We start from the raw sequence: 22,254 nt of genomic DNA, 5'->3' as shown, positions 1-22,254 counted from the left end.
ACAACAGGAAGACTCGGTAGGGTATGGATGCTTTTGGGAAGTGCTTTGCGCAGCGCGGATCGGCGACCGAGAACTTGGGAACTTGCACTTGTAAGGTGGAATGACATATCTTGATCATATTTAAAAATGTATCCAATGTGAATTTGTCGTTTTGGGTTATTAATGCCTGCCACCTAATCACTACTTTTGTCTTAGTAACATGTTATTTACCCTTCGTGTAGTTCTCTTTTTATTTGAATGTTTTCATCCACAGTTTTCAACTCGATGCACCCTGAATAGCATAACTTATTATCTATATGCAATTTTGTAATGATGAATGTTATGACTCTGTCATAACACCTTGTTTGCGCTATTGTCGGTCAGCGTGCGTGTCATATGATTCTCATGTGCTCATAATCTATAAAGGTATAATTGTAGCTGTGGTCTGACGCGATTTTCCTGGTTGAGAGTCCAGTTTGCTAAACTCAAAACTAAAATCTACCTGAGCTTATCAATTCTCCGTCTAGCGTTACTCTAAACCTTTCGAGGAGTGGGTGAGGTTTAATGTGCTTCTGCACTAACTGACCTTCCCAAATTAACCTTCCTAATTCGTGTTGTGTTGGTCTTTCAGGACACACAGACTGCCACAGGCTGAGCGGTTAAATTGTCACCTGCCACCGTGGGGACCATTAAAGGCCATCCACCCCCAGCAAGCACTATCAGGGGTCAAATGTAGAGGTCAAATTTCATGCAAGTTTGTGTACATGAATAATATAGATGTGTCTTCTTCTTAACATGCAGAGAAGCTCTTTTACTGAATGCACAGGTCCCAAACAAACAAATATAACAAAGGTTAGAGGAGCAAATCTCCAGTCCAATGACACAACATGAGTAAGATGTAAAACAAAAGGTGGACATTTAATCTCAGTGTGTGAGTGGATTTGGTATTTTAAGTCAAATACAGTATTCATGTTGCTTTATGTAGTATATTTACATAACAAGGAGATTTCCTTCCAATTCTGCCATCATTGACCTCTGTAGGTTCTTGTTTCACACTCAAGGTTTTGTTCACCATGGACCAACCTCTGCTGCAAAGAGAGAAGAGAGAAAGAATGACAGGCTGCTGCTCCAGCAAGATGTTAAAGGTGTGGTTGCCCATTCTCTCCTGGCTACCTAAGTACAATCTGAAATGGCTTCAGATGGATTTCCTTGCTGGGCTCACTGTCGGGCTGACAACTGTCCCGCAAGCATTGGCCTATGCGGAAGTAGCAGGTCTTCCCGTGCAGGTGAGTCCTACAGCAGTATCTAAACTATCAATCTATCTTGTTTCCATCCATGTTAAGAGATAAACTGATCATTTGTTGCATAACACAATTCCTTTTGCACTCACAGTACGGGCTCTACTCTGCCTTTATGGGAGGATTTATTTATACCGTCCTGGGGACATCCAAGGACGTGACACTGGGTCCCACAGCCATCATGTCTTTACTTTGCTTCTCATTGGTGGGGGGCGAGCCGCACCGAGCCGTGCTGCTTAGCCTCCTCTGCGGTCTCATCCAGGCTTCACTGGCATTACTGAGATTAGGTGAGGGGAGGGAACCACTTTAGTCATGTGAAATTGGAGTGATTTAATTTACTAACACTTGACCTCACAAAAAAAAAAAGAAGGTTAGCACATTCCGGATTTGTAGTCATACGAGTATGAATGAATGGTCTTACTGTACATTTTGCACATTCTGCAAGTCAAAATGTAAAAGGTAAAATCTTCCATTGCAGGCTTCCTCTTGGATTTCATCTCATTCCCTGTTTTAAAAGGCTTCACTTGTGCCGCAGCAATAACAATTGGCTTTGGGCAGGTGAAGGTGAGATAATCATTGTCATTGCAGAAACATTACACAAAACACACTAACGAGAGCAATATTATGCGTAATTGTCTGTTCTAAACTTGCAACAAACAAAAAAGCCAATTGAGAAATGGTTAGTTGAATAGTTGGCACATTATTTCACTGCAACATTCATAACTTCTTGTTTTCCTTCTGGCATTTAAAAAATATATTTGAAATTCTATCTCTAGACTATCCTGGGACTTGAAGATATTCCTCATGAGTTCTTCCCACAAGTCTACTACACATTTTACAAGATCCCCGAGGCACGAATAGGCGATGTGGTCCTTGGTTTTCTCTGCATAGCATTGCTGGTAATGCTGATGTCAATGAAGACAAGCCTGGGCTCCGATGATGATGATGATGATTCTCCCAGGTTCTCCAGGGCTGCCAGAAAATTTGTCTGCACTGTTGCTACCAGTCAGTACCAGTGTACAACACTCCATTCATTTGACCTGCAAGTGTGTCTGCACAATAGTTTTCCTTAAATGCCTTTTGTGTTTTGGCCAGTGCGTAACGCCCTCATCGTCGTGGCCGCTTCTTTTTGCGCCTTTTCGTGGGAAGCTTATGGCTTTCGTGTCTTCACAATCACTGGGAAAACCTCCCGGGGACTTCCGCCCTTCAGTCCACCGCCTACCTCGGACACCGACGTCAATGGCACTGTGATAACATTTGGAGAGATTGTAGAGGTAAGGAGTCCAGGTGAGGCTGAGAAATTGGCGATTAAAATCTCAAGGCTGAGCTCTTAGTCTTCCTCTAAATATGGTGCACAGGGCTTTGGCGGAGGTCTAGCTGTGATTCCTTTCATGGGACTGCTGGAGAGCATTGCAATTGCAAAAGCATTTGGTGAGTTTTCCAAAGGGATAAAGGTCACAGTTATGAAATAATGAATCTATGGCCTCATTAAAGGGAAAGTCAACCCCCAAATTTTCTTTCTCATATGTTCTGTGCAGTTACACCAAGAAAATTAGATTGTTAAAGAGAAATCTTACCCAAATTTGTCTTTCTCAATAATATGTATATGCCCCCCCACTAGTCGAAACACTATGTTCTGTTGAATATTTTGTTATTGCAAGGTTGTTATTGCTATTCAGCTAGATATTTTTGGCCATTGTAATACTGGGCTAAGCTTTTGACTTGTTTGTTCTCAGCCAGGCAGAACAACTACAGAATAGATGCCAACCAGGAACTATTGGCCATCGGTATGACTAATATTATGGGTTCCTTTGTCTCAGCCTACCCTGTTACTGGCAGCTTTGGCAGGTGTGTTATTGTGTGTGTGTGTGTGTGTGTGTGTGTGTGTGTGTGTGTGTGTGCGTGTGCGTGTGTGTGTGTGTGTGTGTGTGTGTGTGTGTGTGTGTGTTAATTGTAAAGATGAATATTTTGTCATCTTTAGGACTGCAGTGAATTCTCAGACTGGGGTTTGTACTCCAGCTGGAGGGATTGTCACCAGTGAGTCCATACACTTTTGCATTGATGTTTTTATTTTTAAAAGTAATTTGTTTTAAAACTGTGTATTTAGTGTGTATATACAGCGTTGCAAAATCTGAATTTAGTTTAGAGTTACTTTCACATATATCAGCCTTGATTTAGAAATGTTGTTAGTTTAGCATGAAATATATATATATATATTTTTTGCAGGTGTGATAGTGTTGCTGTCTTTGGCGTTCCTCATGCCGGCCTTCTACTACATCCCAAAAGCTTCTCTTGCTGCTGTTGTCATCTGCGCAGTCGCTCCAATGTTTGACTATCAAGTCGTGGCTAAGATGTGGAAAATACATAGTATGTTCCTACACTTACACGTAGGGTAGTGTCCAAGGGTTTCACTGTTTCATCTCACAACATTGTGCCTCTGTGTCATCCCCAGAGTCGGACCTTCTTCCCTTTATTGTGACATTCCTGATGAGTTTCTGGCGGGTGCAGTATGGGATCATAGGAGGTGTGGCTGTGTCTGGAGCTTTACTGATGTACACCATGGCTAGACCTCGAATCGAGGTATTTCAATGTCGTTTATTGTTGCTGGGAAATCGTTGGGTATTTCAGTGGAGACCACTAGTCTGCAATGGGCCGACCTTTCAGATATATATTTTTTTGTAGTTGTGGGTTCTCTGTGGGTTTTGAACAGAGTGTGTTACTTTTATTATTTTGACTCATTGAATGGATTGAAGATTTTGAAGTGTATTGAAGCTGAAGTAAATATAATCTAACATTATGAGATAGCCAGTTCCGGACCTCGGCGTTGGGTGTCCTGTTTTATGTCTTCCTGCTACAGCGCATCTGATTCAAATGATCAAGATCCTTGTCTAACTTCTGCCGACCTTGCAGATTTATCAGGAACCGAAATACAAACGACAAAAATACAGAAGAATTAATACTGATTGGTATTGTGATCATAAACAATAGTGATGGAGAGCAATTATTAATATCACTACTGGTGTTATTACGAATTCATCCATCGATCTATCCATTTTCTATATCACTTGTGCTACAAAAATGATTGAGGCAGACAAATCATTCATAATAATGCATTTCTCACAACATATATCTGCGCTTTTGACGACCGTTGTGTCTTCCATGTGTCTGTTGTGTGCAGATATCGAATCAAAGTGTATTGCTAATTCAGTTGGCCAGCGGGCTCAGCTTTCCTGCCGCAGAACATCTCAGCCACGTCATACACACTCAAGCTCTTCAGGGTAGGTGTTCAATCAAAGGATCAAAACAGTAAACGGTTAAGAGTGATGATGATCAATCTTTCGCTTCCCAACATTCACCAGAGTCTCTTCCACGGTCAGTTGTGTTGGATTGCCTCCATGTCAGTGTGATAGATTACACTGTGATTAATGAGCTGAGCGACTTGCTGAGGCAGTTCAAACGGCAAGATGTACATCTGATCCTTTCTCGATTGCAGGTATACTCAATGATCATTTCATGTAAGGAGTACATTTTTCAATTCTTACCATTGTCTGTTATTTTTTTTACTGCTCCCTCTTAGAGCAGTGCAGTATTCTTTTCTCCTCCTTCACCATGGATGACTTTTGACTTATCCAGAAAACAGTCCGACATCTAAAATCTTTCTTGTCTCTTTTTGGTTCCCCACCAGCCAAATGTCCAGGAGATTCTTTTAGCTGCAGATCTGGAGGGCCTCATATATGCTGATAGTGTTGAGTCAGCACTGCAAATGGAATCATGCAACCTCAATTTATGATGAAGAAAGTGTCCAGCACTGCCTGAGGAAGAGATGTTTCCACATATGCACAAAACTAAATGGGGCACGAACTAACGGGGTGGCAGGCGGTCCACCAAGTACTCACTTAACAGATCTGTGAGCTCCAAAGCTCTCGTCTGCTTTCACGTCTTTAGAAATGAACTTGGCAGACTTTGATCCTCATCTTCTCATTTGAATATTATAATTCTCTCAATGAGCTGGTAAATGCAACATATCAGCAGCTAAGGGCATTAGCTAATAAATAGACACTTTGTTAGTGCCGTGATCCTCGAGTACAGTGTTTCTTGACTGCTCTTACCAGGGACGCACGTTTTCCACCACTTGTTTATAAATAGCCTTTGAAAACACATTTTCAGGTAGTTTCATGTACCACCAAAAGCAAATTTTTCGCAACGACATCGTTGACCTCCATGTTATTTGTGTACAAAGCACACGAGTGGCTAAAATGCGATAACAGGTACACTAATGTTTCCAATGTGTTCCACGTGGGTGCTTGGAACATCTTTGTACTGTAATAGAATAATCAAAATAAGAAACTACAGTTTGTTTTTACTATCTGTCAGCGGTCCACCCAAATGCTTCTGTGGCCCACTTTTAGGTGCCAAGCCACCAGTATGTAAAATACTACATGACCTGAATGCTGTTAATATTGTTTGTTCAACATTTTTACCCATGTTTTCTGAATTGAACCAAATACTTTCATATATCTTTTTAATTTTTTTAATACTTTTGGTATAGGAATTTTGTACGATCCTTACTTTATAATTAAGGAATTTGTCACGCATGTTCATTTGACAGCTCAGTATAAATAATCATAGACTGGAAATACTTGTTTGTTTTAGTCAAAAGAATGACTTGATATTTTTGACAGCACCTCTGTACCATATCTTAAGTACATACTTTTATTGTGCTTCGATTCTTCTGCGAATAAGATTTTGTAATTCGGGTAATAAGAATACTGTACATATTGACTTATTGGAAATATAGTTGAATGGGAACTAATAATTGTCTGTCAGCCACAAAGGAAACTGGGCAAATATTTTTTATTCAAACCTCAAAGAGGTCAATTTTTTTCAGATGCTCATTTACTGCAAGGTGAACGCACACACAAAAAAGTCAGTTCCCATAAAATGTGGTCTATTTAATAGAATTGTACAGTAAGGCACAGAGTTAATAGTTAGTTTCATAAGTTGCAAAAACTAGCGCGGATGCAAAAATACCGCTAGTGCCATAATGTCTGCATCACAAAAATGTTGACTCTTATTCAACATTGTCCTCCACTGGATTTTGATTTTGGTGACAGTTGCCTTTCTCAATGGCCAAGTGGATGAAACTTGAAGGCTGCATTCTTGGCCGCTTGACAGCACGCATTTGATTCAAACACAAAGTTAAGACTGCACCATGGAGCTTATAGGTGAAGGTCAACCTAAAACGATGAGAATGTCATGCTCCTGGGATCGAGAAAACTGCCAAAAAAGACTAGTACGAAATATTTTAAAAGATGGCTCCCCTTTGGAGCCAGGGCTAGATAAGGGCCTCAATGGCGAGTGCCTCGTAGCCGGGCACGGAGAACAACGACAATAGTTTTTTGGGCTTTTTTAGAATACCAATTTCAAATGATTTTCTTATTTTGAATGTCATATAATAATTTAGTCAAACCTTAAATCAATTTAGAGGTACTTCTTCATAGGATTCACTGGCAAAACCTCCAATTGAAGGGATGTTCATTTTTTGACCGTGTATGAAGTGGACATGATCGCATCAACATCTCAAGCACGATTATGAGACTGGAAAATATTCGCTCTGCTGCGAAAAATGGCTTAAATTATGCAGTCAATGACAGAAACATGGCTTGACATAGAAACCTAACCTTCATATTCAAACGAAAGTGACTCATGAATTCAGTGATTTGTTTTTTCAAACCTCTATTGTTGTCCAATGACATGTTCTGTGATAACATTGGTGATAAGTGTTTGACCAAGCATACTTACACAAAGCGTCTTTTGAAAGAAAGGTATTACTTGATCCCTTCGTGTTTTTGTTTGTTTCATACTTTCAGTTTCAATTCATGTTGACCCCATTAACACTTACTGCAATGCAATGGCTCTTGGAATAAATCAACAATTGACTTGTGATGAATTGGTCCTTTACGAAACTTTACTGGAAGGGGTACAATATTCCTTTTTCTTATGATAAGGAGTGGCGGGCACACTGACCCCCCCCACCCACACCACCACCACCACCATTCCAATATATTCTACGTACAAACATTTTTGATGTGATGATTGCAGACTGATTTATTCAAATGATTCTATTTAATAACAAATAAATAATGATATGATCTCTTCATTCTGATATCATTCCATTGTGTCACTCCTCTTGAGTAAAACGGCTAAGCTTCATTTATCACACTGGTGTGTTGTTTCAATCTAATTCTAAATTGAATCTCTGTAATGTGTGTGTTGGGTTTAGGCTTTGTTTGCCATTTTGTTTGATTGTCATATTTACCAATCCTTCTGTTATCAGTGGGATCAAGGACCTATGACAAAAGATTTCTTTGTATGATCTTTTGGCAACAATAGCTGGCTTACAGTATAAATTCTCCCACACTCTTGTCATCTGCAACATTTTCAACAGCTCCAGGGATTCCTTCATTTCTTAAGGTAACTTAAAGACAACTATTGTTTTTCTGGAGAATCTTAAAAAAAAAAATTGTTTGTACATTTGCAATTTGTCTAACTTGGAAAAATGTCTTTCAGTAATTTCTGTGTGTGGTCCATAATGATGACGTCTGGAGGGGTGTTATTGCCCCTAATCCTGCTGCTCAACACCGGAATGATTTCAGGTACACATTTTTTATCGTCTTTTTTTTGTAAAATCAAATTTTGAAATATTAATTTGACTTTGAGTGTATGTCGGATTTACTGTTGATCCATTGTAACATCAAAATGTGCTAAAAAAAAATGCAGATACTTAAATATACAGTATTTGGGAGTTTAATAAACTCCCCCAAAAGTTCATTTAAACAGTTTCTCTAGCAATTTTGCAGCCACGTTGTTGCATAGGTCGAAAGCATGATTTGCTCTAAAAGTCTCTGTACTGATAAAGCAAAATTCTAATTCGGATTTCCCATTCACTGTATATCATTTATGCCTCTTTGTTGAGCTTCACCCATTTTCTATACCAGTTATACTTGCTAGGGTCACGATAGAAAATCAGCGAAATGATGTGGATACACTGAAGGTTGCAGAGAACTTTTTGAACACGATGTGGTGTCATATGCACACAATGGTTTATCACATTCTTTTGACTTAACTTTTTAATAATTTTTTCTTCTTAGGTACAGTTGTTTCCAGCTGTGATGCGTGCCATGAAAAAGCAACCTGCCAAGAGTCACAGATAAGAGGCGACGACTTTCCCGACTTCTCCTGCGTCTGCAAAGAAGGCTTTGTGGGCGATGGTCTCACTTGTTACAATCGCTTAGTGTGCGCCGATGGCTCTTGTTGTGACCGAGGCTATGAGTGGGCACCCGACAGTGGCTGCGTGGACACTGACGAGTGCTCGCTTCCTGACTCACCCTGCACGGCACCTCTGGTTGTTTGCCAAAACACACCGGGCTCTTATGAATGCCTCGCGCCCGCCGCACGTTCCAGATCCGTCCTTTCCTCACAATCGATCCGGTTCCTTTGTGGAAACATAACATGTCCAGCGGGCATGGACTGCATTGGAAATACATGTACTGACCCCTGTGAGAACTACACTGTCCTGAATGATGACTGGCGTTCGACACAGTTTCGATATAATAATTCTAACCAGGCCAAATGCGACCGAAATGTTCAGTTCCAAGGCTGGTATCGTCTGGTTCTTGGGCACGACAGTGCACGTATACCTGAAAGATGTATCGAGGAAAACATGTGTGGAACCCACGCACCATTGTGGATAACAGAACCTCATCCCACACAGTCTAATGTGATCGCAAGTCGTACTGTGTGCAACGCATGGTCGAGAGAATGCTGCCATTTTTCTTCTCACGACATCCATGTCAAGCTTTGCTCTCCAGCAGCTAGCAGATACTACGTCTACAAACTTGTGAAGCCATCTACGTGCCGTCTTGGTTACTGTGCAGGTATTGCTCCGTTTGAAAACATAGTCAGTTGATGTAAATAAGAATGTTCTTGGAAATATTTATTCATGAACAACAAAACTTTTTTTGTTTACAGAGGTTACTGAAAGTGGTTATTCCACACCAGCACCTGAAGGTTATTCCACATCAACACCTATTTTAACAACTTTCAACGAAGGTTATTCCACATCAACACCTATTTTAACAACTTTCAACGGTGAGCCGACCGGATCCAACCCCCCCCAAACAACGGCAGCGGGGCCAGTAGAAGAGGGGGAGGTCCGTCTGGCGAACGGTGGGAACAGCTCCTGCTCTGGTAGAGTGGAAATCTTCCACCGTGGCCAGTGGGGGACAGTGTGTGACGACATCTGGGACTTGAAGCATGCGCAAGTGGTGTGCAGGCAGTTGGGTTGCGGCAGGGCACTGGCGGCCCCTCACAGGGCCCGCTTTGGACAGGGCAGAGGGCCCATCTGGCTGGACAACGTCAGATGCACGGGAAGCGAAGCAAAGCTGGGTGAGTGCAGTCACCAAGGGATTGGATCGCACAACTGTGGCCACCATGAGGATGCTGGAGTGGTTTGTGAAGGTAACAACTTTGAATTGCCATGGTAGTTCCAAAATATGTAACATTTTTTAAAATATTTATTGGGATATGCTATTGTGTTAGCTGCTTCACCCGTGAGACTGGTCAACTCTGGCAGACGCTGCTCCGGGAGAGTTGAGGTCTATCATAATGGACAGTGGGGGACTGTGTGCGACGACATTTGGAACCTCCCCAACGCCAACGTGGTGTGCAGACAGTTGGACTGCGGCAGGGCTCGTTCAGCACTACACAGTGCAGCCTTTGGACAGGGCACTGGACCCATCTGGTTGGACAATGTCCGTTGTTTTGGAAATGAAACCTCAATAACAAGTTGCAGACATCTCGGATTTGGGAGCCACAACTGTGCTCACAGGGAGGATGCCGGTGTTGTTTGCGAAGGTAGCTTTTTATTTCTATTGCGTTTTGGCATAATGATATTTACTGGAATTAATGAACCCATATTTATATGTATTTTGTTTAGACAAGCAACCCTCACTCAGACCTTCTCACCTTATTTGTGGCCCTGACAAAATCCAAGTGGGCCTGAATTCAGCTGGCATAACCAGCGCTGGTTACAACCCACTCTCTGGCAACCTGGCAGTCTACAACTGTTCAAGGGTCAGGGTGCAAGGTGATGTTGTGTGGTACGAGGCTGACGCTAAGGCAAATGCCTGCGGAAACGTGCTGACGGTAAAAAGAAATACAGAAACACTACATCTTTTGTCTCACACGTTTTTTAAACGGCTTCCATACAATTTGGCTAGTAATGGATTACATGTTAAGTGTGCAATATTTATACAACTTCACCCCATGTAATGACAACTTTTTTTTTTTCTTTTAGACCAACAGTACACATGCCATCTACTCCAACAGCTTATTCATCTACCCATTGAACAACGGATCTTTCTCTCCCGCTGTGAATCTTCCTTTCTCGTGTGCTTATCCCCTGGACACAGAGAGCAGGCTGAATGTTGCCGTCAGGCCGTTCCTGGAGTGAGTAGTAGGGAAAATGTATTCATGTAGATTGCGGTGCATTAGTATCAACATTCTTTGTCAGGTACAGCAAAAAAAAAAAAATCTATTTTGTAGATATTGTGCATAATCCTTGGTGTTAAAAGCTAACGACAGAATCCAGAGTATCTATATTTTAAATCAGCTGTAATTTTCTGTCATAAGGATTCATATAAGTCTCATAGACAATGTAAAGCTTTAGAGAGTAATAGCAAAGAGAAACTATCATGATAATTGCTCTTTCTTGACAGCCTGGAAGATGGTATTGTTGGCTCAGGTGTCAAAGCCAGAGCCTCCATGGTCCTGTTCCGTAACTCCAACTATACAGAGCCTTATTCAGCGGGTCCGGCGGTCCTTCCGGTGGGCTCACCATTGTATGTGGGGGTCTCTGTGGACAAAAAAGATCCCAGCTTGGCAGTTGTTTTGGAAGATTGCTTCGCCTCCCACTCCCCAAACCCTGCAAACCCAGAGCGATACTCTCTCATCCGCAACAAGTATGTGCCTGCTCATTAGGGATGACTGTTTCAAAGGTGAAGCTAACCATTGATCTCCTCTTGGCCTGTTAGATGTCCCGCTGACCGCCAACAAGTGTCGGTGGCTGAGAGCGGCTCATCCCTCCGGGCTCGTTTCGCTGCCCTGTTCTTCCTGCTTCAGGGGGAATATCGAGATGTTTACCTGCATTGTAGCCTCAGCCTGTGTGACCGGAGGAGAAACTCTTGCGTTCCGGTGAGTATTGTATTCCATTTGAATCACAGTGTTGCAACTCCATGTCTCTCATTGCTTAGGGCCAAATTAAATATACTTTTGCTTTCCTATTGCTTCTTACTTACTTCCACCACATAGCCTTGCACAAGGAGAGTACACCGCTCTGTCTCAAACTCTGGTGTAATGGAGCCACTCAGCATTGGCCCGATCACTTGTAAGTATTCTCACTCAGGTATTAAGCTAGTACATAGTATACTGAGAAAATAGAAATAATTGCAATCACTTCTTCTTTCCTTTTTTTCATCTTCAGGGGATAAATCAGAGGAGGAGTGAGATACACCCTGGTCTGTTCAGCAGTCAAAAACATGCCACAAATGGGCAAACAATCATTTACGCTTTTTTTCAAACTCAGAGTAATTCATTAATCAGAGAAGGAAATTTTTTGGGATATGGTGTTCTTTGTAGGTTGGGGAAACTGGAGATTCCGGAGAAGATCCACTCAAGCATGCAGAGAAAATGCAAACATCCACACAGAGATGTTTGAACAGAAATTTGACCTCCTGATTGTTAGCCGTACGTGTTAACAACAAATTCCACTGAGCTGCGACATGATCATTTATCACAAAATTCTATCTCCAATCTCTGACTGATAATCAACAAACCATTTTAAAAATAAAGGATCATATCATTCTGAAAAAAAAGTCTTTTAGTTTTTATTCAAACAAAAAGAAGTGCAGTACATGAAAAGAAATGCTCAAAAATACTCAATACATTCAAAATACAAGCAGGAACAAACCTAAGAAAAAACAATGCTTAGAATTTGGAAGAAGGTAGAGATTTTTGTGTCCTTTCGCTTTTTAGCTAGGATTTTAATGATTGGGCCATTAAACGTAGAATGCCAAACGGTGTCGGCTCTGGTTTCAGCTAACTCTACCGTAATTAAATTCAGCCTCCTCTGCTACAAACACCTTTTAGGTAAAGCAACATGCAAAAGAAAAGCTGCAGTGTGAATATTTCACGTTCTTGCACCCACTGGAATGGCAATAATATACTTTCTGGAGAGAATTTTTTTTTTGCAGGCAGGTAAGATAACGTTAACAGTCACACCAGCAAATGTAGTTTTGTCTTTCTGAGATGAATATTCCTATAAATGAGTTTTAATCCCACTTTGAATTGACTTGATTTAACAGAGCTTCATTGTAGGTATGCTAAATAATCTTAATTGGCCTTTAAATCTTCATGTCTGAATGTGTCAACTACAGTGTTGTTAAGATCATGCCAAATTTGATTGTTTAAAAAAATCACCAAGAATATAAAATGAGGCTTCAAAATAGTTAAAAATCGAGTTATTGTTTCTGCTCCCAAGTGTTGTGGACTTGTCCCCTGAATGCATGGAAACAACAAGTCACAAGCATTATTCAAATACCACTAAATCTAGCATCTTTGTTTTGTTTACGCTACACATACCAACACGTTAACCAACATGTTAAACTGCTAAAATATGTTTGGTGACTGGTATAGTATATTCCACCAGAGCATCGCGGAGTTTTCCATGCTACGATGAGATGCTTTCCGGCTTGGTGTTAAGTCAGTGTCTACATAACACTATTTGCACATGCTTTCAGCAATTATTACCAAACACATGTATAACATTTTATCAAAAAATCATTAAATTCCCTTGACAGAGTCTTTTATTCTGTAATCTGTAATCAATATTTATGAACTGCGAGTCGTCATTTGTCATCATCTGCAGTCAAGCCTTTTGTCTGTTATTGGCTCAATCTCAGGATAATGTGTTTGTTGTTGCATAACTGTACCCAAATTACGGTAAGTGCTTGCTTCATAGAATACTTTCAGGGATATGTAAGTGCAGTTTATTGTCATAAAATGATTGCTTATATTGGGTAAGCGTAGAATAAAGCACCAAGTTAATTATTTACCCTAGCTATGCAGTATAAAACATTTTCAGGAGTGTGCTATTATTTAATTCGTCATTCAGACAAACTATTGCATAACCAGGGTGAATAAAAACCAAGTGTGAAAGCATTTATTTTTTTCATGTTTGGAGAAAAAACATTTTTGTTATTGTAAAATATTGTTAATTTTGTAAAATAATGCCCCAAGTATTTTTTTTTCAGTAGACACCAAACACTACACTGCATACTGATTATATTTATTCGGAATGTTATTTCAGCGCTAGAGCTAAATGATCTGTCTAACTAAGATTGTAGCTGATTTTAGCGGACGTGGCCAGCATACCGAGTTGATGTTTAAGGCAAAAACGTTTTTGTCAAAATATGTGAATGACTCGGGCCACTGTTTTAAAAGGGTGATGATGTGTACTTTCTAGTCAATAGAAACACAATAGCAATTGTGGCTTAGAAAGGTTATGCTTTTAAAACCATACCCAAACAATTCCATTAAAAAAATGAAAGCCCGTATTGGTCAAAATAAATAGACATAAAATAAAAGAAAGCTGGTTACCGTTCAAGAAAGTGTTGTGAAGTGTGAGAAAACAAGAGTTACAATACACTTTTTTTTTTTAATTATATGCAGGTTTATAGCTTAACAAATAAATATATCTAATATAATAACACCCTGGACTATAATCATACATAATATCATTGTACATATTTTCATTTCTAGAAATGTAGGCAAAATGTTTTGGGTTTTATTAACTTAGTATCTACAATACATTTGATATGTTCTTGATAAGTTCTTGGTTTTGTGATATTCTATCATATATGTTCATTGCAAAAGTTATAAATCGATAACTTTAATATACTTTAGTTCTAAATTGCGACATTATACTTCAACTATAATATTGTTAATATTTCTACAGAAATGTATAATTATTTCACATTTTCATTGAAAATTGTTATTCACATGTTGTACAATACTATACTTTGGTAGTATTTGCTTCACATTAACAAGGGAATGTACAAACTACATTCATCACTTTCTGTTGTCTTTTCAACAACGTCTGATATTCACTGATTACCATAAAAGTGTATTGACTCTGGGTTAGTTCTGTTTGAGGACTGTTTTGTGGGTATAGTTTTTATTAATATGTAACATATTCTTTGAATTTCCCATCCGAATCAATTGTCAAGGAACCATTTGTGTTTGACAAATAACTGTACGCCCTCTCGTATAGAAATTCTGGCCTATAAATTCCCGAGCTGTTTCCTCACTTGAAACATCACCACCAGCGCCTGGACTCACTCCGTGTCAAGCGAACAAGGTAAGCAAAGCAATGATTTTTATGCAAAGTAGCACAATGAAATCCAAATTGCTTATTATTCAGATCTAGCTAACATTTTATTCCCATCATTTTCTTTCTCTGAGAGGTCAACACAAGGCCAATATGGGGATACCAAGTGAAGTGTTACTCTTCCTGGTTTTGCAGCTCATGACAAGAGGATCAGGTACAGTGTTGATATTAGTTTTGTCATTTTGGTTTGATATCCTCTCACACAGAATTACAGAAAAGTGCAAGTCATTCAAAGAGAATTAATCAAATACAGGACGTGGGGGGGGAGAATTGGTTCCAGGAAATGTACCCCTTTCAATAGTGCACAGATAAAGTCATCAGAGTTTGTTTTAAGGTACCAATAGTAAAACTGTGCAAAAATGCTTCTCCACATTTTTGCTAGGAATTTGTATATTGATTTCGTTCGATTGGGCCATATTTATTTTTGAAAGAATGCCTAAAGATAGACCCTAACTTGCAGCAAGATGCAGTTCACACCTTCATAGCTTCAAATTGTATTCCACACCAACATTTTTCCTACTATTTCTTGTGAGTTGTGTTTTTAAAGCCTCTTGTGGAAAAATGCAATTCAATCTGAATTACTCTTCTTAGGTACAGTTGTTTCCAGCTGTGATGCGTGCCATGAAAAAGCAACCTGCCAAGAGTCACAGATAAGAGGCGACGACTTTCCCGGCTTCTCCTGCGTCTGCAAAGAAGGCTTTGTCGGCGATGGTCTCACTTGTTACAATCGCTTAGTGTGCGCCGATGGCTCTTGTTGTGACCGAGGCTATGAGTGGGCACCCGACAGTGGCTGCGTGGACACTGACGAGTGCTCGCTTCCTGACTCACCCTGCACGGCACCTCTGGTTGTTTGCCAAAACACACCGGGCTCTTATGAATGCCTCGCGCCCGCCGCACGTTCCAGATCCGGCCCTTCCTCACAATCGGTCCGGTTCCTTTGTGGAAACATAACGTGTCCAGCGGGCATGGACTGCATTGAAAATACATGTACTGACCCCTGTCAGAGCTACAGCGTCCTGAATGATGACTGGCGTTCCACACAACATGGAATGTTATCACCTGCAAAGTGTGACAGAAATGTTGAGTGGCAAGGCTGGTATCGCTTATTTCTCGGACGAGATGACGCACATATTCCTGAGGGATGTGTCCACGGATTCAAGTGCGGAACCCATATCACCATCTCTCTAAATGAACCTCATCCCACACAGTCTGATGTCATAGTAACTCGTCCTGTGTGTAATACCTGGAGTGAAGATTGCTGCCGTTTTAATTCACAACCCATCCACGTGAAGCTCTGCTCTAGAGCAGCTTCCAGCTACTATGTCTACAAACTTGTGAAGCCTCCCACCTGTCATTGGGCATACTGCGCAGGTACAAGGAGAATGATCTTTTAATGGTGTGTTGGTGTTTTGCGAAGTCATTCAATCTAACACAACTCTTTGGACTTTTGTTTTCAGAGGTTAATGAGACAAGTTATTTTACAACACCCGAACCTGATGGTTCTGGAATGGAGCCAACAACAATCACCACTGAAACGACAACCCGTGCCACTGAGACAACGACACAAGCTCACACCAATTCAACAACAGCGACAACACCAGTGCAGCCAGGAAAAGAGGGGGAGGTCCGTCTGGCGAACGGTGGGAACAGCTCCTGCTCTGGTAGAGTGGAAATCTTCCACCGTGGCCAGTGGGGGACAGTGTGTGACGACATCTGGGACTTGAAGCATGCGCAAGTGGTGTGCAGGCAGTTGGGTTGTGGCAGGGCCCTAGCGGCCCCTGACAGAGCCCGCTTTGGACAGGGCAGAGGGCCCATCTGGCTGGACAATGTCAAATGCACGGGAAGCGAAGCAAAGCTGGGTGAGTGCAGTCACCAAGGGATTGGATCACACAACTGTGGCCACCATGAGGATGCTGGAGTGGTTTGTGAAGGTAACAACTTGCGTTTGAATTGCCATGGTAGTTCCAAAACATGCAACATTTTTTTTAAAATACTTTTTTGGCTATGCTGTTGTGTTAGCTGCTTCACCCGTGAGACTGGTCAACTCTGGCAGACGCTGCTCCGGAAGAGTTGAGGTCTATCATAATGGACAGTGGGGGACTGTGTGCGACGACATTTGGAACCTCCCCAACGCCAACGTGGTGTGCAGACAGTTGGACTGCGGCAGGGCTCGTTCAGCACTACACAGTGCAGCCTTTGGACAGGGCACTGGACCCATCTGGTTGGACGATGTCCGTTGTTTTGGAAATGAAACCTCAATAACAAGTTGCAGACATCTCGGATTTGGGAGACACAACTGTGTTCACAGGGAGGATGCCGGTGTTGTTTGCGAAGGTAGCTTTTTGTTTCTATGACGTTTTGGCATAATGATACTTAAACAATGTAATTAATGAACCCTTATAAATATTTTTTGTTTAGACAACCGACCTTCACTCAGACCTTCTCACCTTATTTGTGGCCCTGACAAAATCCAAGTGGGCCTGAATTCAGCTAGCATAACCAGCGCTGGTTACAACCCGCTCTCTGGCAACCTGGCAGTCCGCAACTGTTCAAGGGTCAGGGTGCAAGGTGATGTTGTGTGGTACGAGGCTGACGCTAAGGCAAATGCTTGTGGAAACGTGCTGACGGTAAAAAGAAATACAGAAACACTACATCTTGACACAACTTCACCCCATGTAATGACAACTTTTTTTTTCTTTTAGACCAACAGTACACATGCCATCTACTCCAACAGCTTATTCATCTACCCATTGAACAACGGATCCTTCTCTCCCGCTGTGAATCTTCCTTTCTCGTGTGCTTATCCCCTGGACACAGAGAGCAGGCTGAATGTTGCCGTCAGCCCGTTCCTGGAGTGAGTAGTAGGGAAAATGTATTAATGTAGATTGCAGTGCATTAGTATCAACATTCTTGTCAGGTAAAGCAAAAAAACAACAACATTCTATTTTGTAGATATTGTGCATAATCCTTGGTGTTAAAAGCTAACGACAGAATCCAGAGTATCTTTATTTTAAATCAGCTGTAATTTTCTGTCATAAGGATTCATATAAGTCTCATAGACAATGTAAAGCTTTAGAGAGTAATAGCAAAGAGAGACTATCATGATAATTGCTCTTTCTTGACAGCCTGGAAGGTGGTATTGTTGGCTCAGGTGACAAAGCCAGAGCCTCCATGGTCCTGTTCCATAACTCCAACTATACAGAGCCTTATTCAGCGGGTCCGGTGGTCCTTCCAGTAGGCTCACCATTGTATGTGGGGGTCTCTGTGGACAAAAAAGATCCCAGCTTGGCAGTTGTTTTGGAGGATTGCTTCGCCTCCCACTCCCCAAACCCTGCAAACCCCGAGCGATACTCTCTCATCCGCAACAAGTATGCGCCTGCTCATTAGGGACGACTGTTTCAAAGGTGAAGCTAACCATTGATCTCCCCTTGGCCTGTTAGATGTCCCGCTGACCGTCAACAAGTGTCGGTGGCTGAGAGCGGCTCATCCCTCCGGGCTCGTTTCGCTGCCCTGTTCTTCCTGCTTCAGGGGGATTACCGAGATGTTTACCTGCACTGTAGCCTCAGTCTGTGTGACCGGAGGAGGTACTCTTGCGTTCCGGTGAGTAGCAAACTGTATTCAATTTTATTCACAGCATAACAACTCCATGTCCATTGCTTCTTAACCACTTGTTTCTGATGTTATGCTGTTGCTTTTCGCATGCTTCCACGGTCCGCCGTGTAGCCTTGCACAAGGAGAGCCCAACGCTCTGTCTCAAACTCTGCTCCATTGAAGCCACTCACCATTGGCCCGATCATTTGTAAGCATACTCACTCAAGGATCAAGCTTCATGTTGACTAAATAGAATACAAATTAAATGTTCTATTTCCTTCCTCTTTCTTTTTTATTAGGGGAGAAATCATCTCAGTGACATGCTGTCAAAGAATAAATTTGTTTGACCATCCATCCATCCATCCATCCATCCATCCATCCATCCATCCATCCATGAAACCGGAGCACCCAGAGAAAACCCACGCAGGCACGGGGAGAACATGCAAACTCCACACAGGGAGGGCCAAAGCTGGGATTGAACCTGAAACCTCAGAACTGTGAGGCGCACATGCTAACCAGCTCCACTGCGCTGCCCATCCTTTCGACTACCCAGTTATTATTCAGCAACTCCAATCGGCAAAATGATGAGATTAAATTAATATAAAATATAATACATAGGATCATGGATGAATGTAATTAAACCGTTACAGAATTATAATAAAAGAATATTACATAAATCTGCCTGCCTGCATTTGTTTCTGTTGATAAAAAAATGTGCTGAAACCAGCACCCAGGATACAGACAGACTCTTTCTATAGACTATAGACAGACTATTTACATTCCAACATCGATAACAAAACATTTACCCTTCTACTGTCTGTCGTATAATATTAATCATGTGTTTGTGTGTGTGCACAGATTACAAAGCAAAGAGGTTTTAAGAATTTTCTTCTCCACTACTGATGAACACTGAGAATAGTATTTAGTGGCTTGTATTCACTCCAGATTATTCCAGCATGTTTGATCATTCTTGCATGGGGGACACTAGGGCTCTATTTTCACACACCTCCGCAAAAATAAACATGCCATTGAAGTTTCAACTTCATTATTTCATTGCTGGCTATGAACCAATACATCAAATTATTGTCAGGTCAGTCCTTTTGCTCACTGACGTGTTCAACACGCACTATGATGTCCAAGTTTCTACAAGGGAGTTTGATTGACATGCAGGAAACCAATTAGAACGCCCTGCTGGGAGGGACAATCTGCAGCCTAAGGATCCCATTGGGCCAAATGCTTACGAGTGTTTTGGACCAATTTCCTGTCGCTGGTAGACGTGTACTACTCATAAAGCGCTCCTGACTTTTCTCACCCACATCTCGTAGTCATGTCCAATAACAACGCCAGCAACAACTTAATCGTCGCCCAGAGGGCCGTGAAGCAGCTCCGTTTGGAGGCCAGCATCCGGAGGATCAAGGTATCAGCGGCCGACCGACGCGGACACACAAACGCCGAGAGAGCAACAAGCTAAGCGATCGACTGCTGAATGGCGGAGACAAACTGATAGTCTGGGGAATAAACAGGCTTCCCACATTTGCAGTTTTATATGGAGGACAACAAAATCTTCGGCTAAGAGGGACTAAACGTTGTTGCTCTTTGTTAACTTTGTCACCGAGCATTAAAACTTTGAATTCATAAGTTTTACTGTGTGGTGAAGTTACTTTTCTTACACGCCAGTAACTCGCTAATCACGTGATAATAATCGTCTGTAAACACTTAGCGTAGCTGACAAGCAACTGTACATATTGTTGTACCGTTGCATGCAAATTGTGTGCAAATAACAGCCAGGCCTGTTGTTGTGTGGAGGTTTTGTGTTTTGCGTGACGTCTAGCTTTATTATTTTTTTTCTCCTCACCATATGCTGACGTCGTATGTGACTCGCAGGTGTCTCAGGCTGCTGCCGAGTTGAGGAACTTCTGTCTGCAAAATGCCTCCAAGGACCCCCTCCTGGTCGGTGTGCCCTCCAGCGATAATCCCTTTCGACCACCAAAATCCTGCTCCCTGTTCTGAGGTAGACGTAGTGGGAAAACTTGCAATGACACAACACGTAAAATGTAGCAAGAATTACACAAAATTTTCGATATGGCTGCTGCTGATCTATTGAGATCAAATACAGTGGTGTCAAAAATAATCCTTCTCAAACATGATAATGCTTACTTTGAAAGTGACATTGCCAGAGCTGTATTTATTATTAAATTGCATACCTGTTCACCAAAGCCAAATACTATGTTTATAAAGATAAATGTTTGAAGTAGTTCTTGTATTTGATTTCATACACATTGAAAATAACTGATGTTCTCCTTGTGACACCGGCGAATCGTCTCTCGCAGTTTGTTTTAACGTAAATACGAAGATCGAAGCACGTGTTGCAGCTTGCTTTTTATCTACAAGATAAAAGGGGTGGTCTTTTCAAATTCTCACCCTAATTCTTCTTCCCCTGAGTTGGTGTTGAAAACCATTATTATTATTATTATTAGCTCCTCATTTACGGTGCTAGTTTAAAACATTTCTCAACTTCTGCTAGTTAGTACAACTATCAACAGTGCAACAAGTCTTATACAGTAGGCTCTTTCCAAATGCTTTTAGTGTTGTCCTTAAGCATCCCATTTCCAAAATTACCATAGTCAACTTGTGCAAAGATGCAATACAGTACATGTTTAGGAAACTGTGTGTTTTTTAACATTTGCTATTTTTTTTTTTCTTCCCTTATAGTTTGGCAAGAGCAATGAAGAATTTCTGAATCTATATACCGGAGGCTGTCTTCAATTTTACTTACTGTTGCTGTAGATCTGCCAGCAGCTCTCTCCTGGACCTCAGGAAGGATGGATGGATTTAGGAGGGGGGTGGGGGGGTTGGTTTGCCAAAACAATCCGTGAATCACTTTCATGCTGCACCAAACTTGTGGAGTCTAAAAATAGTCATGAAATCGCATCAACATAACTAATACATTTAAAGTATTTCTCCGTTTTGCTAGATATTTAGTTTCCAAACACATTATTTTATATTCAATGCCGTAGATAAAGCCAGGTATTAATTTAAAACCCAATGCTGTTATACAGGATACTCTTATTCAAACACTACAGACACAGAATCGAACTTGTGGTTAATTTTTCAGATATTTATAGCTATGCTTATCTTCTCACTATTGACACACTATGACATGGTACAGATCTAAATGTTTTTTAATAGCTTGTTATTGTTGCTTTTATTAGCTTTTACTCTATTACCATCTTTAAAACACATGCCTTATACCATTTGAATAACGACTTATGCAAATAGCCAAACAGCAGCTATTTTGAAAAGATGTTCCTGTTCAATGAATCTTACTGAAGTTGACCTGTTGCATGAGCTGTTTTCCACAATGGAATTTTATGCCAAGCAACCAGGTCTTTTACTACTGTTACCCTATATCGTCCTTGTCTTTGCTACTGTGAGCAACAATTTTAGAAATTAAATTTCTTTTTCACACAGTAACAATTTGTTTTTATTTGGGTTTTTGGAACCATTTCGTTGTCACTGACCACAAAAAGCAATTTAGGAAGATAATGCTCTTTATGGACATCTGAAATCTATATTTTGGAACTTTGCTCTTGTGGTGACTTTTGACATTCATTTACTGCTTTAAATTCATTTATCAGAATTAATTGGTTTTTTTTTTAAACAAAAATAGGTCTGATGTTTTGCTATCCCTATGCCCATGGAGGTACAAAAATGAAAGGAAAACAGTCCAGATTAAAGGAAAAGTGGCCATTGAGCAATTTATACAAAATGTTAAATCTGAACATTTTTATCTACAAAACTGAACTTTAAGTTAGATACGTGTGTGAAACATGAAAACAGAATGCATAGATATTTAATTGAATATGCGATAAAGACAAG

The 22,254-nt window shown here is 41.0% G+C and overlaps 4 protein-coding genes across 7 annotated transcripts; all 4 read left to right on the top strand.

Moving 5' to 3' along the window:
- The first annotated feature begins 9 nt into the window (after positions 1 to 9).
- On the top strand, positions 10 to 7,373 carry slc26a11 (solute carrier family 26 member 11). Of its 4 annotated transcripts, none has more exons than XM_085912804.1 (15): positions 10 to 90; positions 611 to 910; positions 1,041 to 1,265; positions 1,372 to 1,564; positions 1,756 to 1,841; positions 2,054 to 2,282; positions 2,373 to 2,551; positions 2,636 to 2,708; positions 3,014 to 3,125; positions 3,259 to 3,314; positions 3,504 to 3,644; positions 3,730 to 3,857; positions 4,456 to 4,555; positions 4,637 to 4,770; positions 4,963 to 7,373. In XM_085912804.1, exons 3-15 carry the CDS (start codon positions 1,053 to 1,055, stop codon positions 5,065 to 5,067), a joined length of 1,749 nt encoding a protein of 582 aa, XP_085768930.1. In that variant the 5' UTR covers positions 10 to 90; positions 611 to 910; positions 1,041 to 1,052; the 3' UTR covers positions 5,068 to 7,373. The 4 variants fall into 4 exon arrangements, with proteins under 4 accessions (XP_085768930.1, XP_085768932.1, XP_085768933.1 ...); XM_085912807.1 differs by having other exon boundaries at positions 13 to 95; positions 611 to 717; XM_085912805.1 differs by having other exon boundaries at positions 13 to 95.
- A 340-nt stretch (positions 7,374 to 7,713) lies between these two features.
- LOC147056640 (uncharacterized) lies at positions 7,714 to 12,211 on the top strand. Its single transcript, XM_085912665.1, has 11 exons — positions 7,714 to 7,751; positions 7,848 to 7,933; positions 8,429 to 9,214; positions 9,309 to 9,797; positions 9,879 to 10,193; positions 10,276 to 10,484; positions 10,636 to 10,787; positions 11,057 to 11,299; positions 11,372 to 11,531; positions 11,649 to 11,724; positions 11,821 to 12,211. The coding sequence occupies exons 2-11, from the start codon at positions 7,870 to 7,872 to the stop codon at positions 11,841 to 11,843; spliced, it is 2,517 nt and encodes an 838-aa protein (XP_085768791.1). The 5' UTR covers positions 7,714 to 7,751; positions 7,848 to 7,869; the 3' UTR covers positions 11,844 to 12,211.
- A 2,666-nt stretch (positions 12,212 to 14,877) lies between these two features.
- On the top strand, positions 14,878 to 18,736 carry LOC147056639 (uncharacterized). The gene is made up of 10 exons (XM_085912666.1): positions 14,878 to 14,938; positions 15,376 to 16,155; positions 16,242 to 16,715; positions 16,804 to 17,118; positions 17,203 to 17,411; positions 17,487 to 17,638; positions 17,910 to 18,152; positions 18,225 to 18,384; positions 18,508 to 18,583; positions 18,675 to 18,736. The coding sequence occupies exons 1-10, from the start codon at positions 14,878 to 14,880 to the stop codon at positions 18,692 to 18,694; spliced, it is 2,490 nt and encodes an 829-aa protein (XP_085768792.1). The 3' UTR covers positions 18,695 to 18,736.
- Positions 18,737 to 19,612: 876 nt separating this feature from the next.
- On the top strand, positions 19,613 to 21,852 carry LOC147056638 (guanine nucleotide-binding protein G(I)/G(S)/G(O) subunit gamma-10). The gene is made up of 3 exons (XM_085912471.1): positions 19,613 to 19,792; positions 20,260 to 20,386; positions 21,088 to 21,852. The coding sequence occupies exons 1-2, from the start codon at positions 19,703 to 19,705 to the stop codon at positions 20,383 to 20,385; spliced, it is 216 nt and encodes a 71-aa protein (XP_085768597.1). The 5' UTR covers positions 19,613 to 19,702; the 3' UTR covers position 20,386; positions 21,088 to 21,852.
- Positions 21,853 to 22,254: the final 402 nt, after the last annotated feature.

Source organism: Syngnathus leptorhynchus, chromosome 5, assembly GCF_054491065.1.
Source record: "Syngnathus leptorhynchus isolate UIUO chromosome 5, UIUO_Slep, whole genome shotgun sequence".
Classification (NCBI taxonomy): Eukaryota; Metazoa; Chordata; class Actinopteri; order Syngnathiformes; family Syngnathidae; genus Syngnathus; species Syngnathus leptorhynchus.
This window is presented reverse-complemented; position numbering and strand designations above follow the sequence as displayed.

What these genes read in the sequence shown, in the direction of transcription:
- slc26a11 (XM_085912804.1), top strand. Translation starts at nt 1,053, where the DNA reads ATGGACCAACCTCTGCTGCAAAGAGAGAAGAGAGAAAGAATGACAGGC. An exon ending in ACTGGCATTACTGAGATTAG is followed by an intron (nt 1,565 to 1,755) that starts GTGAGGGGAGGG and finishes CTTCCATTGCAG; the next exon opens with GCTTCCTCTTGGATTTCATC. An exon ending in GTTACTGGCAGCTTTGGCAG is followed by an intron (nt 3,126 to 3,258) that starts GTGTGTTATTGT and finishes TGTCATCTTTAG; the next exon opens with GACTGCAGTGAATTCTCAGA.
- LOC147056640 (XM_085912665.1), top strand. Translation starts at nt 7,870, where the DNA reads ATGATGACGTCTGGAGGGGTGTTATTGCCCCTAATCCTGCTGCTCAAC. An exon ending in CAACACCGGAATGATTTCAG is followed by an intron (nt 7,934 to 8,428) that starts GTACACATTTTT and finishes TTTTCTTCTTAG; the next exon opens with GTACAGTTGTTTCCAGCTGT. An exon ending in GGAGAAACTCTTGCGTTCCG is followed by an intron (nt 11,532 to 11,648) that starts GTGAGTATTGTA and finishes TCCACCACATAG; the next exon opens with CCTTGCACAAGGAGAGTACA.
- LOC147056639 (XM_085912666.1), top strand. Translation starts at nt 14,878, where the DNA reads ATGGGGATACCAAGTGAAGTGTTACTCTTCCTGGTTTTGCAGCTCATG. An exon ending in TGCTGGAGTGGTTTGTGAAG is followed by an intron (nt 16,716 to 16,803) that starts GTAACAACTTGC and finishes CTGTTGTGTTAG; the next exon opens with CTGCTTCACCCGTGAGACTG. An exon ending in CACCATTGGCCCGATCATTT is followed by an intron (nt 18,584 to 18,674) that starts GTAAGCATACTC and finishes CTTTTTTATTAG; the next exon opens with GGGAGAAATCATCTCAGTGA.
- LOC147056638 (XM_085912471.1), top strand. Translation starts at nt 19,703, where the DNA reads ATGTCCAATAACAACGCCAGCAACAACTTAATCGTCGCCCAGAGGGCC. An exon ending in CCAGCATCCGGAGGATCAAG is followed by an intron (nt 19,793 to 20,259) that starts GTATCAGCGGCC and finishes TGTGACTCGCAG; the next exon opens with GTGTCTCAGGCTGCTGCCGA.